The sequence below is a fragment of the Hippopotamus amphibius genome, chromosome 1 (genome assembly GCF_030028045.1).
Source record: "Hippopotamus amphibius kiboko isolate mHipAmp2 chromosome 1, mHipAmp2.hap2, whole genome shotgun sequence".
Classification (NCBI taxonomy): domain Eukaryota; kingdom Metazoa; phylum Chordata; class Mammalia; order Artiodactyla; family Hippopotamidae; genus Hippopotamus; species Hippopotamus amphibius.
The window spans coordinates 238311851-238328395 of record NC_080186.1 but is presented as its reverse complement, the minus strand read 5'-3'; the positions used below and the strand labels follow the sequence as shown (position 1 = coordinate 238328395).

Here is a 16545-nt window from a genome sequence, read left to right as displayed (position 1 = left end):
TAGCTGCACATGACTTGTGGCTACTTTTTGAACCGTATTAAGTAGAGAATATTTCCATCACCATAGAAAGTTCTACTGGCTGGAACTGCTCGAGATTCTACTGTTTGAAATTCTAGACGCGTACTATCTGATCCCTGATATAGTGAGATTCACTTAAAATGAGGTGGAAGGTAACTTAAATATGCACCCTGAGTGTCTCAGAAGCAGCTAATGCCTCGTGTTTCATTTAGTTTGGTTTATAACTTATTGCTTGCACTGGTTTCCTATCTTGAGAGAAAGCTAAGGAGTCTCACACAGTATAATACCAAAGCGAGCGGGGCCTTTGACTGCGCTTCTTACTATGGGGCTGGAGACAAAGCAGAAGAGATAGAGTAGAGACAAGGGAAAATACACCCATTCAGCCGTCCATTCATCCACTGACTCACTGTGCGAGTGCTCCTCGGGCCTGTGAGAGTTCAGGCACTGCTTTTTGCTGCTGCAGATTTAAGCTGGAGAAAATCATAGTGTCGAAGCTCAGAAAATGCATAATCCAAATGGAAGACCGACATATAAAATTATAATAAAAACAGCTCAAAAAAAGGTTAAGGTCAAAGTTCTATGAAAGCAGAAAGGAAAAAAAAACACCTGCCTGTGGAGAATAAGCCAATAACATTTGTGGGCTGTCTTAAAAAACATGAGAAGAAAAGTGTCAGCCTGAAGAGAGGAGAGGTTTTCTGTTTTATTTTGCTTTGTTTTGTTTTTTAAACCAAAGGGATCAATCTTTGCAAAGGCAACTTTTGTTCCTTGCTAATATAAGAACTGGTAGTCTTGGGAGGTTGGTTTAAGGGTATCTGGAGGGAAAGATATGCATTCAGATTGGGAAAATAAATTGGTCCAGATCGTATAGGGTTATGGAGATTTTGTTAAACAATCTGCATATTCTTCTTCTTCATATAAAGGGCAAGGGACACAATTCAGATGAACCTTATTGAAAGAGGAATAGCTGCAAATGGATGAAGGCACAAAGAGCATAGGGCTGGAGCCTCTGCTTCTGGAATCCTGGGATACAGACATGAATGGGAAATGTCGGGCTTCAAAATAAGAGGCCACTTGGTCACTCTCAAATCACTAATGAAGACTTACTTAAAGGAGAGCCCTTAGAGAAAACATCAATCCAGGAGATAGTTTTCTCTTAGAGTATCCTTATGGGGATATACATTCTGCTTAAAAAGGTTTTCCTCCAGTTGCGCTTGACAGAAAGCCCTGCTTCTTTCTACCCCCTGAGCTATGCATACAAACAACAAACAAACAAACAAACAAAAAAACCCTTCCATCTGTGCTTTATTACCAGAAATTTCCTTAATAGCATATACAGAGTTCATTGCTACATAAGTTATACTTGAATAGTACAAATAGAATGTGAATACCAAAGAGTACTGGTAATCAAAACGTCACAATTTTTGTTTTCGAAAAGAGAAAGAATATTTTTAAAATATTCAAAACAATGTTACACTCTAAAGTGAATTTGTTTTACCTTGCAACAGAACTCTGAACTTTTCACAGATATTGAAATTTAGGAACTAGGCAGAGGCACATTTTAGAAATTAAGTGCATGAATTAGAATGACACACTGAAAATCAGAATTAGAAAGTACACTCGCCTTATAGAGTTTTGGAGTTTGTTTTTTTTTGTTGTTGTTGTTTTTCTTTGGACATGCCGCACGGCTTGCTTGAGGGATCTCACTTCCCTGACCAAAGACGGAACTCACGCCCCCCCGCAGGGGAAGCGCAGAGTCCTAACCACTGGACCCCCCGGGCAGTCCTTGCCTCACAGAGTTTTTATTTTAGTAGCTTCAAGATATGGCCTGGCCTCTCCAATGATAAAAGCTACAAAAGTGGTGCCTTGTGAACAACCACAAGAATATAGAGAACCCAGAATTCTAATATGGGCTTTTTGGTTTTCCTTTTCTTTCATTCTTCCTCCTTTTCTATTTTATTAAAGAGAAAAAGACATTTTGACTTCAAAGTAAAACGTCTTCATGCTCATCCTGATTTTCCTGTGTCTCAGACATTTGGATTTAATCCTTTAGCATGCATTATGCATTTATACATGACTCTACAGAATCACAGAACAATAATAAGGTGTTAGACAGGATTAAGCAGCATTTACTACCAAGTGTTTTATCATGACAACCATCATGGGAAGTATTTTCTTTCTGCTAGGGTACCTGCACACGACCCCTCTGCGAGAAGAACTTAGGGAACACACATTTTGAAAGAAGCAAAGTCAAGAGACTGAATCCGTCAGAACTCTTTGGTGTGGAAAGACAAACAACTGCTGTGAGGTAAGGGGACAGGAATACTAACAACGAAACACTGCATTAGAAAAATAAAAGCTGTTCTTTAAAATCACAAACTGTTGAATACAGAGATAACATGATCTGAAACTCTAATGATGTACACGAATGGCATCATATCTTAGCGGGTAGTGTATTAATGGTCTGATCACCTTAACAGGAGGCTCAGGTAGACACGCGAGCAGGTTACAAAGTGCCTGGACAAATGCACGCAGGCCCATGGGTGGCTCTGAAAGGCAGCTGAGGTGCCCTGCTGCCTACAGCGTATCTTACCCCGGGGGCATCCGGCCCTCTCCGAGGGAGCAGTGAGGCTCCGTGGAGAAAACACACGCTTTGCATTCAGAGTCACAGCTGAGTTTGGAAACCGGCTTTGTCCCGTTCCAGGTACATGGCCTTTGCCAGGTTGTTCAACTTCTCTGAGGCTCATTTCCCTCATACGTGAACAAAGAATTATAAAACCTTCCTCACAGGAGGAGTCAAGAAGGAGACGAGAAACTCCTTTTCTTATAAGCAAGACCCTCACTTCTTTAGCACCCAAAACTCACAGCCTCACTGTCCACCTGGCCTGAGCCGTGAGGACCAATCTCACTAGGTTTTTAAATCGCTATTCTCCATCACTCTCGACAGGAAGCCTCAACTCCCAGGTTGTCTCACATGCCTCAGTGCTAGTCCCCAGCTGGCTGTATGGGCAAGGAGGCTTTCCTTCTTTTTTGCTTTAATTTTCCAGAAAGCAGTTATAACTATCTAGTAATGTGGTTTCCTATTTCAATAATTTCTAGGTTTCTTTATTAAATTCTTGGTTTCTAAAATATAAGTATCCAGTAAAATATAAGCTCCATGACTAGTACAGTGTTGTCTATTTTGCTCAGTGCTGTATCCCTAGGACCTGTAAACCTGCCTAACACACAGCACGCACTTACTCCATATTTATTTTCTTCCACTCTGTCTCTTACAACACTGCTTGGGACTCTCTGTTGGTGAGAACACTGAATGCAATGATACATTAGCTAATCTAACACAGTCTATCTCCCACCTTCGTAAAAAAAGGAAAAACAAACTTTCTGGTTTAATAGATACGCATATATATGTGTGTATATACACATATACATAATATACTATACATATATCTGATATGTAGGTATATCTAGAAACATAGTCCTATATTATTGTAGAAATAAATCAAGTTAGGAAGTTGGGTGCAGAACACAAAATTCTGAATTTGATCTTTCTTTGAATGTCTCCTTATCTCACTATTTTGCTTGTCATTTAGTTGGAGTGTGTTCCGTGCACTGACTGTTTATTCAATTCAGACACTTTAGAAGAGTGGTGATCCCACGCTCTTCTGCTTAAAAGTACTGTGAACTTGCCACGCTCAGCTGACACAAATATAAAATTAGTGTACTACAAAAGTTTACTCTATCAATTTCAAAATTTCATATTAGATATTTGAAGTATAAACTGTAAACCCTACTATGCTAAATAAATACAAGTTATTATTATTAGATGCTAACAGCCTTTCTTTATCTTCTTTGGTGTTTAAGTTGAGAAAATATCAACTGTATGTGTAAAAGAACTGAAAGTAATGCAGACCTATTTTTTTCCCCATAAACTGTCCATCAAAGGGCGGGTCCACTAATACCCACTTCAGGTCACCATAGTAAAAATATGAATGACACTGAAAGTACTGAACCCAAACGAAGTATTACTTTACAGAATTTCTTACTGAAGTGAGTTGGCTTGAATAAGTAGATATTTGACTAATAGGAATCAACTATAGAGGAAATATTTGTTAAATGGTTAAAATAGGGGATAACTTCATCGGTAATTTTATAAATCTAAGTTTAGAACTGATCATTTATGTCTTAAAAAATTTAGAAGGACAATGGAGAAAAATATATTTTATACAGAATTACATTTTGGTATTTATAATTACGTTTAGTAATTGAAGACCATCTCATTCCTCTTTTAAAATAAATCTCATTTAATCTCATCTTTCTTACACAGCATGTATTGTCAATACAATTTAGCTAACATCTTTGATATTCTGTAATTTTCCTATTCAAACATATTATATGTGCTTCTTTTCTCTCCACCATTCCATCCCCAAATGTTTCCATTTAAAAATTTTAAGAAGAATTTAAATAAAACATAACTCATGTACTATACAATGAATCCAGATGGAAAGTGCAATCTATTTTTAAAAAGCAATAATGAATCACTATATTAAAAATGCAATGGAATTTAACCAAAGCAGTATAGCCAGATTTACGTGTACTATAAATTGCAGTCATCAAAGATGAAGAGTGGTTGAAAATAAATATACTAGTTTTTAAATTCAAGAAACTAAAAGAAAAAAAGCAAAAACTAAAATGAAATGAAAGAACAGTTTTGTACAGAAAAAATATAGAAATTAGTGAAATAAAAAGCAAAAATAAAAACTCTTTCTTTGAAAAAATAACAAATATTTAATATAAGCAATTCTGAAAATATTAAGAAAATAAAAAAGAACAAGATTAGGAAGAGGAAAGGCACAGAGATCTAGAGGAGATTAAACAAATAAGAAGGGACTTTTTGTTTTTGTTTCGACATGATGGAAGGTATCACTCCCTTCTTCCTGACAAGAAAATGCTGTGCAAATAGAAGAGCAGTGACTTATCCTGCAACCATCAGAGACTCAGGTTCCAGAGCAAATGGCCAACCAAACATCTGGAGAGACACGAATCTGGCATGTCTCAGCAGAGGTCTGCTCACCGGAGCCGGAGACAGTGGAGCCACGAAGTGGGGTGATTACAAAAGACATGACACATGTATAACGTAAATTCTGTGAGGATAAAAGAGATCAAAGCTGAATAAAATTTTGAAGTAATAGTGGTTGAGAATTTTAAAAAAATAATGACAAACACCAAACACAGATTCAGGAAGCTCAGATCAAAAAAAAAAAAAAAAAAAAAAGTACCCCAGGCTATCATATTCAAACTGCAAAAAAACAAAGGCAAAGAGAAAAGTTTGAAAGAAGCCAGAGGAGAGAAAACATCATCCGTATGGAGGAACAAGGATAAAAATTACAGTGAACTTCTTGTCGGAAATCATACAAACAAAAGGTAAGCAGAATAAAATATTAAAATGTTGAACATAAACACTCATCAACCTAGAATTCTATATTCAGCAAAATCACCCTTCAAAGTGAAGGAGAAAAAAACTTTCTCAAATAAAAACTAAGGTAATTCACTGTTAGCAGACGTGCACTGTAAGAAATGTTACAAGATTTTCTTGAAGCAGGAGGAGATAATATAGATCAGAAACTTGGATCTAAAGAAAGAAAGGTTGAAGAAGGAATAAATGAGGGAAAAATAAAATTTCTTATTGTTCTTTTCCTTAATTAATCTAAAATAAAGTTGTTTGTTTAAAGTAATAATAGTAACAATAAGTAAATGAAGTAAAAGAAATTAATGAGAGCAAAGCTCCAAGAGACAGGAGGGAAGAACTGCTAATGCTCTCAGGTGCCTGAATCACATGTGAAGCAGACAGACAGTTAAGAGGATGATTTTTATGTTTGAGTATTTTGCTACACTCAAAAAAAAAAAAACTTAAAAAAAAAAAGTAACTGCCTATAAAAATATATCATGCTAATATTAACCAAAAGACAGCTGGGGGAGCGATACTAATTTCAGACAAAGCAGATTTCAGGACAAGAAAAGTGATCAGGAATTAAGCAGCGTATTTTATAACAAAAAAGGGTCAATTTTCCCAGAAGATAGAACAATCCTAAACATGTATGCATCCAAAGAGAATGTCAAAATGCTTCAGGGAAAAGTTGATGGAGCTGCAAGAGAAACAGATACATTCACTGTTATAACTGGAGACGTCAACACCCTTCTTTTACTAAGTAGTAGATCAAGTGGCTAAAAATCAGCAGATGTGTAGTTGGCCTGAGTGACACTGTCAGTGAAACTGATCTAACTGACATCTACAGAACGCTCCATCCAATAGCAGTTCACATGGAACATGCTTCAACACTCAGAGCCATCAAATACAATTTAGAAAATATAAAATAATGGGAATCAGACAAAGCAAACTTGCAGGCCGCAGTGGAATTAAATTAGAAAGAGACAACAGCAAAATAGCTGGAAAATTCCCAAATATTTAAAACACTTTAATAGAATATATATTATGGAAAAAGTCTCAACAGAAATTAAACAAATATTTTGAACTAAAGAAAATTAAAATATGACATCAAATTTGTAGGAGACAGGAAAAGCAATACTTAAAGAAAGTTTTATAGCATATAGCATTAAACACATACATCTTATGAAGAAAGATGTTACATCTATGATCGGAGCTTCCACTGCAGCAAAGTAGGGAAAGAAGGGCAATTTAAGTCTAAAGCAAAGTATAAGGAAATAACAATTAGAGCAGAAATCAATACAATTGAAAACACAAAACAATTGAGAAAATCAATAAAAGCAAAATCTAGTTCTTTAAAAGGGTTTAATAAATTTTCTAGGAAAGCTGGCTAAGAATAAAAGAGAACACGCCAATTATCAGCATCATAAATGGAAGAGTACTCATCATACTGGTAACGGGATGATTGAAAAGGATAACTAAGGAATAGCGCAAAAAACTTTATTCCTATAATTTGATAACTCAGATGAAATGGAGTAATTTCTGGAAAGTACAAACTAACAATATTAACACAATGAGAAAGAGATAACCTAGATAACCTTATATCTATTTTAAAAATTGAAAAAAATAATAACCTTGCAGAAATTAAATCATGAGATGTTTTCCCCAGTACATTCTACCAAATATTTAAGGAAGCAGTGATACCAATTCTCCACAACCTTTTCCAGAAAACAGAAGCAGAGGGAACAATTCCTATCCTGTTCTCTTGGATGAGAATTATCCTAAAGCAAAATCCATAAAAATACAGTTCAGGAAAGAAAAAAAAGTACACAGCACTGTCTCTCAGGAACACAGACATAAAAATTGTGATAAGTTAGAAAGTTTATCTAATTATTTTTGCATATTTTAATACATTTTTATACATTAAAATTACTTCAGGTGCGCAAGACTAGTTCAATATTCAAAATCAAATTCAATGAATGTAACCACCACATGAATAGGCTAAGAAAGAAAAACCATATGATTTCAGAAAAAAATGGCATATGGTACAGAAAAAATGATAATATACAACATCCATTCATGACTAAAAAAAAAAAAAGGCTCAGAAAAGCAGTAATAGGCAAGAACTTCCTCAATTTGATAAGGAATAGCTATAGAAAACCAAACAAAAACAAACAAAAAATCCCACTTTCAAATAGCATCATACCTAATAGTGAGAAAGTAGATGCTTTACTCCAAAATCAAGGGGAAAAAATTCTCTAGGAAGACTAAGAATAAGGGCAAAGATCTTCTCTCTTTCCACTCCAGTACATGGTAGTACTGGAAGTCCTCTCCAGTAAAATAAGGAAATAAAATAAAAGGTATATGGATTGGAAATGAAGAAGTAAAACTCTATTTGTAGATGACATGATTGTAAATGATGATAATCTGAAAGAATTGACCAAGAAAACTCCTATAACTAAAAGTATAGAAAGGTCTGCATAAAAAGTTAATATACAACACAATTTCCTATAGTACAGTAATAAACTATTGGGATAAAAATTTTTTCAAACTGATACCACACTATATGATTCTAATTATATAGCATTTTAGATAATAAAAAACTCTTGAGATAGTAAACAGATGAGTGGTTGCCATGGGTTTGGTAGCAGGGGAAGGTTGAATAGCTAATAAACGGGATTTTTGAAGGTGAGGAAACTATTCTGTACGATGTTGTAATGGTGAATATAAGACAGTAAGCATTTGTCAAAGCCTGTAAAACTTTACAGTACGAAAAAGTAAATCTGATGATATGGAAATTAAAAAAGAAATAATTTAGGTAGTCAGGAGTTCTTAGGATAGAATGCAGAATGTAACAAAAGAATATAAATATATGACAAGTGTACGAAACAACCTCAGTGAAGGAGGTGGGGGAATAAGATGCTCACCTAAGTATCTTTGAAAATGAAGATGCAGAAGGAACTGTATGCAAGACTTGTACTCTAGTTGATAAAGTTATTTCCCATGGATGTCCTGGTTAACAATTCCAAAATGACTACACACCTGTACCAGACCTGAACAATTAAGTAGATGGATGGTGGACTGCAGGAACCAGATTTCGTACTGTCGAGGGTGCACTACAGATGAACACGGGGAAGAGGCTAGAATAATCTATGTGGCAACGGACTGGGCTTGGAAATATCAGTATGGACTCACATTTAGCTTAATTTAGATACAGATGGCTACACCCAGAAATACACACACACACACACACACACACACACACACACACGTCAGCTGAGAGAACCTGGAAGTAATGATAACCAGTAGTAATGAGTCCACCTAGCGTCCAGAATGTGGCTTCCAAAACCAGTCTCCAACGAAAGGAACCAGGGATCCTTGGAACAATGGCTGATTCTAAGACCGAGTAAGGAAACATATAAGATGAGCCTGGAGCATCAACTAGTGCTGGAAACTACGAAAAATCTCAAAACAAAACAAACAAAACCCCAAATCCATAATAATGGGGTATTTCGGAGGGATACAGGGGCCAACTGAAAGAGGTCCAAAGGGCCAAAGCTGAAAAAATTTGAGCAAAAGAGTTAATAAAGTAGTATTGGATTATAACCCAAATTACAACATAAATATCCCAGTGTCCATATTGATATAAAGATGGTTGAATAAATAAATAAATGTGAGAGAGTAAATAAATTTCCTGTTTAGAAAAATTTCAAATAATTTATGTATATACTATGCCCTCCTGGAGCATTGCTCCTCAGTTCTTAGTCGTGAACTGTGCATAGTGGTTACTTTCCAAACAGCAGAGTATGGAATGGGAGGGAAAAACAGAGTAATTTGACGGTGGAGAAGTCTGACAAACTAGGTGATCAAGGTTAACATCAACAGTGGAAAGACGTATTCATGGAACAGACCACGGACATAAGGTGAAGAGAAAGGCACTTCATCCTGCTCCCCCTCAAACTCACCTCAGTCTAATCATGGGAAAATCCTCATGCAAATCCCAAATAAGGAACATTCTAGAAGACACACATAATTACCAGGGCTCCTCAAAACTGCCGAGTTCATCAAGACCAAAGAAAATCTTAGTAACTTTAAAAACCAAGAGCAAACTAGAGGACGTTACTACTAAATGTAATGTGGTATTGTGAATGGGATCTTGACAGAAAAAAGACACTGGATAAAAACCAGGAACATTTGAATAAAGTATACGCTTTATTAAGTATTTATTAATAATACGGTGTCAATATTGGTTCATTAATTGTGACAAATGTATCACAGTAATGGAAAATAATAATAGGGAAACTGGGTGTGGGATAAATAGGAATTCCCTATATAATCTTTGTAATAATTTTGTAAATCTAAAATTGTTCTAAAATTAAAAATTAAAGTCTATTGAAAATAAAAAGGGAATTAAGTACAAACATATAATTTGAAAATTATTTGGAATCTTCTGGGGATTTTTTTTTACATGATGATGTTTGGATCTCCTTTAAATTCCATCAGAAACTAGGGTGCAATTTTGACTCAGGCATCAGTTTTTTTTTTAAGCTTTTCTGTGTTATGAACAATTGACAGATGAATTGAACAATTACTCATAAAGGAGTAGAAAACCTGAGAATTTTAATACCTATAGATGACAGAGATCAGGCACATGTGGTTTTACTTGTGAAATCTAACAAGGCTTCACCTAACAGATAATGCCTAGATTATTTCAACTTCCTTAAAAAAGAGAATACATTTTTAAAAAAGTTTTCTTACTCTAAGAAGTGAGCAAAAGCTTACATTCAAAGTCATCTAGGGCATCATAAAAATAACCACTATAACAACAAAATTACAGACCAATCTCACTTACAGACAGAGATGCTACGTGTTAAAGAAAGACTACATTATGACAAAGTAGTTTTTAATCCCTCAAAGGATCCTAGGGTTCAACACAAGGACACTCACTCATGAAACTGACTTTACTAATAGTTTAATCCATATAAATCCAGGGAAGTACACCAGCCTTTGTCATATTAGCAAATAGAATGTCTAGTAATTAAAGCCTCCTTTGAATTCAAAAAACACACGTCAGGTGTAGAAATATATTCTTAATGCATAACAACTTTCAGAAATTCCTTTCTAAACTTTTATATATTTGTCACACCTCCATTAATTGCCTCAAAAACATTTTTGCCTCAAAAATGTTTTTCCCTCAAACCACCTCTCCAAAAAGCTGGACTGTACTTTTATTTCTTACTATCAGCTTTCATTTATTTCCATTAGCTTTCAAATTCTATTTTTTCTTCATTTAAACGCTAATCCTTTGTGCTTTCTAAAGTACAGTTTTTAAAGTTCTTAGCTTTTCCTAATTTCCTCTCTCTCTCTCTTTTTTTTTCTTAGCATAATCTGCACCAAAGTGTAAGGGGCTGACGAGGCAATGCAGAATCGTGACAGGGAAGAAGAGTCGGAAGACAGGGAAAGATGAAAACTTCAAAATTATCCTTAGTGAATGAAGAGAAAGTTAAAGAAGTGAATTATTTTGAGCTGATAAGTGTTACTCAGCCGCAATAGATTAATGAATGAGAGCCTTATGGTTATTTTGAAACATTCCAAAAATGCATTTAATAAAATTAAAGCCTTTCCCAAGAAATTATTTTCAGCTGTTATTGAAGAAACTCGGCTTATTATTATTATTACTGTTATTATTATTTTAAAATCAAAATGAATTCATTGCCTGGTTCTCAATTCTTACTAATTTGATTTGAATACTTTCTTTTTGTCATTGTTTCTCTAGAGAACCCTGACTAATACACCCCTCAACTAGAAGCTACATTTCTCAGCCTTCCTGGTACCTAAAGGTACTCTTGTAACTAAATTCTGGCCACCTGGACGTGGATATCAGTGATGCTGGCCATTCTGGGCACATGTCTAAAGAGAAATTGCTCACTCTTTACTTCCTCCGTCCCCTTCTCCCCTCCTCCGGTCCATAGTGTGGAGAGGAACCAATTCCTCCTGTATAAATGAGAAAAATACTCTAGAGGATGGCAGACCAGCAAAATAAATGAAATCTGGGTGCCTGAAAACTGTCTTGGAGAGAGACATCTAGCCCTCCTGGGACTTCTGTGTGAGAGAAAAATATACTTTCCATTCGTTTAAGCCACTGTTACTTGGTTCCAGTTTAAGAGGATGAGATGATACTGTAACTAATACAGAGTAAATGCATATGCAATGAACATGTGACACTGACATGTGAAAACAGGCCACTTATCAATGAAAAAATGTTGTCTGCCCTATCAGGAAACAAGGGATGTTGCAGGCATCTAGCCGTCACATCCCAACCGCGCAATGGTGAGCTCTGGGGGAGCTCGCGGTAGAAGCAGGACGCCCGCCATCTAGCTGTCAGCTGCTGCAGCTGCCCCGAGGGTGCACCCTGCGGAGGCGCAGGGGAGAAAGCACAGGATGCTGGCCCCAGAGAGCTGAGGTGCACAGCAGAGGAAAAATTTCAGGGAGCCCAGACTCTTGCACCTTCCCATACACAGAAAAGTACTAAATTCCTTAACTTGAGGTGTCTGGTTTTCTTTAATTAACAATAATCTTTTGATGTTCCAACTACCTGGTCTTTGTTGCAAAAACTCCTATGTACCCAGGCTGCCCCCTCACCTCGCTGGAGCAGTTTCTCAGAGCTGTCTGAGATACTGTGTCCCGGGCTAAAGTCCTCAGTTCTGTATGCCAAATAAAACATAATTCTCAACTTTTAGGCTGTGCATTTTCTCCAGTCAACACACTATAGACACTTTTGTCAGAATTCAAATACAATTCCATATTCAAACCCAACAAATCACCATTCTGATATCTTCAAAATTCTGATAAAGACACATATTGCAAGCAAGTTAGAGTTCATCTCAGTTACATTTTCCTTTTTACTAACCTCCAAAGTAAGAGCCATCTGTCAGCTTCATCTCTTTACTGGATTTTGTGATGACACCAGCAACACCATGTTGAATGAAATACATTTTTTTACCCACAGCTCCTTCTCGTATGATATAATCTCCAGGTTGAAACACCTCAAATCTCAACTTGCTCAGCATGGCGGTCACGAAATTAGGATCCGCATTAGCAAAAAGAGGCATCGTAGCCACTAGTTTTCGGCAGTTGAAGTTGACGATCTCCTAAACGTGGCAAGGGTAAACAAATATTAAGAGAGAGGTTAATCATATTAGGAAGAAAAACATGTGCTGCAATTAAAATCTATATAGAGCATAGCATTGCAATTTAAGTTAAGAACCCAAAATACATAAATCCTAATAATCTACATATCTCTTCAAAGCCAGGGACCATGTTTTACTATTGTGTTGAAATGTATTCCCAGCACATAGAGTAGTACAGGCACATATTAAGCATCAACAAATGTGAATTAAACATACACAAGTTCACTTTTTATAATTTCCCATTCCTTTATTATACTTTATATAAAATTAGAATGAAAATGTGGAAGAGTTTTAGTCTCCCTTTTATCTGCTTTTATGAAGAAAAGAAACCACATCACTTTCTATTAGCCATGATGTTACTGCGTCTATAGTCCATTGCGTTGAACAATCTAATTTGTACACTGACTGGAGTTTTGAAACCAGGGCCCCGCTGCCAACAAAATGCCAACAGCATTTTGATGTTTTTTCTTCATGTCATTTACATTAAAGCAAGGAGACTTGATGTTGTTCACATTACACAAAAGAGACTTTAATCTAACTATAATCTATAATTATAAATTCCATCTGTTTCTGGGTTAATCAGAAAATTACTCTTTCCAAACTTTCTGGGTTTTCATTGGAAGTTTTGGACTGGACAGAGGCCACATTTTCCTTTTCCTAAATTGTTTGTTTGTTTTATTTCGGGGATTAGGCCAATTCTAAATTAGGAGATTTAATGTTTGATTTCATTCTGTGGATTCTTGTCCAGATTAGACATAGTGCCATCCCTATGAACCAAAACAGGGATCTGGACCAACCCGTTTCAATCCTGAAAGTTAGATACGGGACAGAATAAACAATGGGAATCTAAATTTTACCACAATGCCATTTCTCAGGAACATCTTCTCCAGTGAGCCCCCAAAAGAAAGGGATTGGACCTGAATTTGTGATCTTGCTTAAATGAAGTCACCTTTGCTAAGAGATGGGAAAAGGGCAAAAAGATTCAGAGATATTAAAAGAGTCTGAGATTTGAATTCCTGCTTTGGTGATACAAGCTTCTAGATTCCAAGACTGGGAAAGAACGTTTCCTCAATCTTCTTCATAAAATAATCTGATATCATTCCAGGATCGTTAAAAAATACCAGCTGATAGAGCGGGCACAGAATTTTGGGTCCAACATGGAAAAGGTGTTTCATCCTCAACAATATGTTGTGAGGTCAGCAGAGCAGAGAAGTACCTCTAACAGTGGGGTTTCATGGAGACTGGAAAATATTTAAAAATCAGCAGCAATAACCAGAAAGTGAACATAACAACAAAAAGAAGAGACGAATAATGCCTGCAGTAGCTGGTGCAGCCTCACCCAAGCCCTACAGCGCACAGGTGACCTGATGGGTGGCTATATCTTGGGCAATTTGTGGTTGATTTAACTGGTGCTGAAGAGTTGCAGTGGGGGTGGTGGACCACCGTATGCGCTCAGTAAACACTCATACATGTGTGAGTAGATGGAAGGAAGGGAAAAAGAAGAAAAGAAGGAAGGAAGGAGGAAAAAAGGGAAAAAAATGAGTTTTGGCATTGGGAAAAAACTGCTCACAAAGCCTAGTTTATATTGGGAAGTGGCTACTTAAAACTCATAGAATGCTTTCTCAAGCCAATAGCTTGAGAAACAAGTCTTACATGTATCAATATAAAAATGTGTTTTTAACTATTCAACATACTTCCATAGAAAATCCACATGAAGAGAAGAATCAAGATGGTGGAGTAGGAGGACATGCGCTCACTCCCTCTTGCAAGAGCACCAGAATTACAACTAACTGCTGAACAACCATTGACAGAAAGACACTGGAACTCATTAAAAAAAACCACCCCACATCCACAGACAAAGGAGAAGCCGCAATGAGACGGTAGGAGGGGAGCAATCGCGTTAAAATCAAATCCCATAAATGTTGGGTGGGTGACTCACAAGCTGGAGAACAGTTATACCGCAGAAGTCCTAAGGGTTCTGAGCCTCACGTCAGACTTCCTAAACTGGGCGTCCAGCAACGGAAGGAGGAATCCCTACAGAATCAGACTCTGAAAGCCAGCGGGATTTGATTGCAGGACCTCCACAGGACTGGGGGAAACGGAGACTGCACTCTTGGAGGGCATACAAAAAAGTGTGCTTACCAGGACCCAGGGGGAAGGAGCAGTGACCCCATAGGAGACTGAACCAGACCTACCTGCTGGTGTTGGAGGGTTGCCTGTGGAGGTGGGGGCCATCTGTGACTCACCCAGGAGACGGGGGCACTGGCAGCAGGGGTTCTGAGAAGTGCTCAGTGGCGTGAGCCCTCCCAGAGTCCACCATTAGCTCCACCAAAGAGCCTGTAAGCTCCAGTGCTGGGTCGCCTCAGGCCAAAGACCGCCAGGGTGGGAACACAGCCCCACCCATTGGCAGACAAGCAGATTAAAGTGTCACTGAGCTCCACCCACCCAGCCTAACCCACCATCAGTCCCACCCATCAGGAAGCACCCATGAGCCTCCCAGACAGCATCCTCCACAAGAGGGCAGATAGCAGAATCAAGCAGTATCAGCAGTATTTCAACTTGTGGAACTGAAAATCACAGCCACAGAAAGACACAGAAAATGAAAAGGCAAAAGACATTGTACCAGATGAAGGGACAAGATAAAACACCAGAAAAACAACTAAATGAAGAGGAGATAGGCACTCTTCTGGAAAAAGAATTCAGAATAATGATGGTGAAGATGATCCAGGACTTTGAAAAAAGATTGGATGCAAAGATCGAAAAGTTGCAAGAAAAGTTTACCAAAGACCTAGAAGAATTAAAGAACAAACAAACAGAGATATGCAACACAATAACTGAAATGAAAAATACACTAGAAGGAACCAATAGCAGATTAACTGAGGCAGAAGGATGAATAAGTGACCTGGAAGACAGAATGGTGATCATCACTGATGCAGAAAAGAATAAAGAAAAAAGAATGAAAAGAACTGAAGACAGCCTAAGAGACCTCTGGGACAATGTTAAACGCACCAACATTTGCATTATAGGGGTCCCAGAAGGAGAAGAGAGAGAGAAAGGACCCGAGAAAATATTGGAAGAGATTATAGTTGAAAACTTCCCTAACATGGGAAAGGAAATAGCTCCCCAAGTGCAGGAAGTGCAGAGAGTCCCAGGCAGGATAAACCCAAGGAGAAACATGCCAAGACACACAGTAGTCAAGCTGACAAAAATTAAAGACAGAGAAAAGTTATTAAAAGCAACAAGGGAAAAATGACAAATAATATACAAGGGAACTCCCATAAGAGTAACAGCTGATTTCACAGCAAAAACTCTACAAGCCAGAAGGTAGTGGCACGATATATTTAAAGTGATGACAGGGAAGAACCTACACCTAGAATACTCTACCCAACAAGGATCTCATTCAGAATCGATGGAGAAATCAAAAGCTTTACAGACAAGCAACAGCTAAGAGAATTCAGCACCACTAAACCAGCCCTACAACAAATGCTAAAGGAAATTCTCTAAGTGGGAAACAGAAGAGAAGGACCTACAGAAACAACAACAAAACAATTAAGAAAATGATAATAGGAACATACATATCGATAATTACCTTGAATGTAAATGGACTAAATGCACCAATCAAAGGACACAGACTGGCTGAATGGATACAAAAACAAGACCCATATATATGCTGTCTCCAAGAGACCCACTTCAGACCTAGGGACGCATACAGACCGAAAGTGAGGGGATGGAAAAAGATATTCCATGCAAATGGAAATCAAAAGAAAGCTGGAGTAGCAATACTCATATCAGATAAAACAGACTTTAAAATAAAAAATGTTACAAGAGACAAGAAAGGACACTACATAAAGATCGAGGGATCCATCCAAGAAGAAGAAAGAACAATTATAAACATAT

General features: G+C 37.2%; 1 protein-coding gene across 1 annotated transcript in view; it reads right to left on the bottom strand.

Moving 5' to 3' along the window:
• Window positions 1-16545, bottom strand: part of HCN1 (hyperpolarization activated cyclic nucleotide gated potassium channel 1) — a 406279-nt gene that overhangs the window by 37911 nt on the left and 351823 nt on the right. Inside the window, exon 6 of the mRNA XM_057743764.1 lies at window positions 12369-12609. Coding sequence (XP_057599747.1) covers window positions 12369-12609 — 241 coding nt within the window. The remainder of the gene's footprint in view (window positions 1-12368; window positions 12610-16545) is intronic.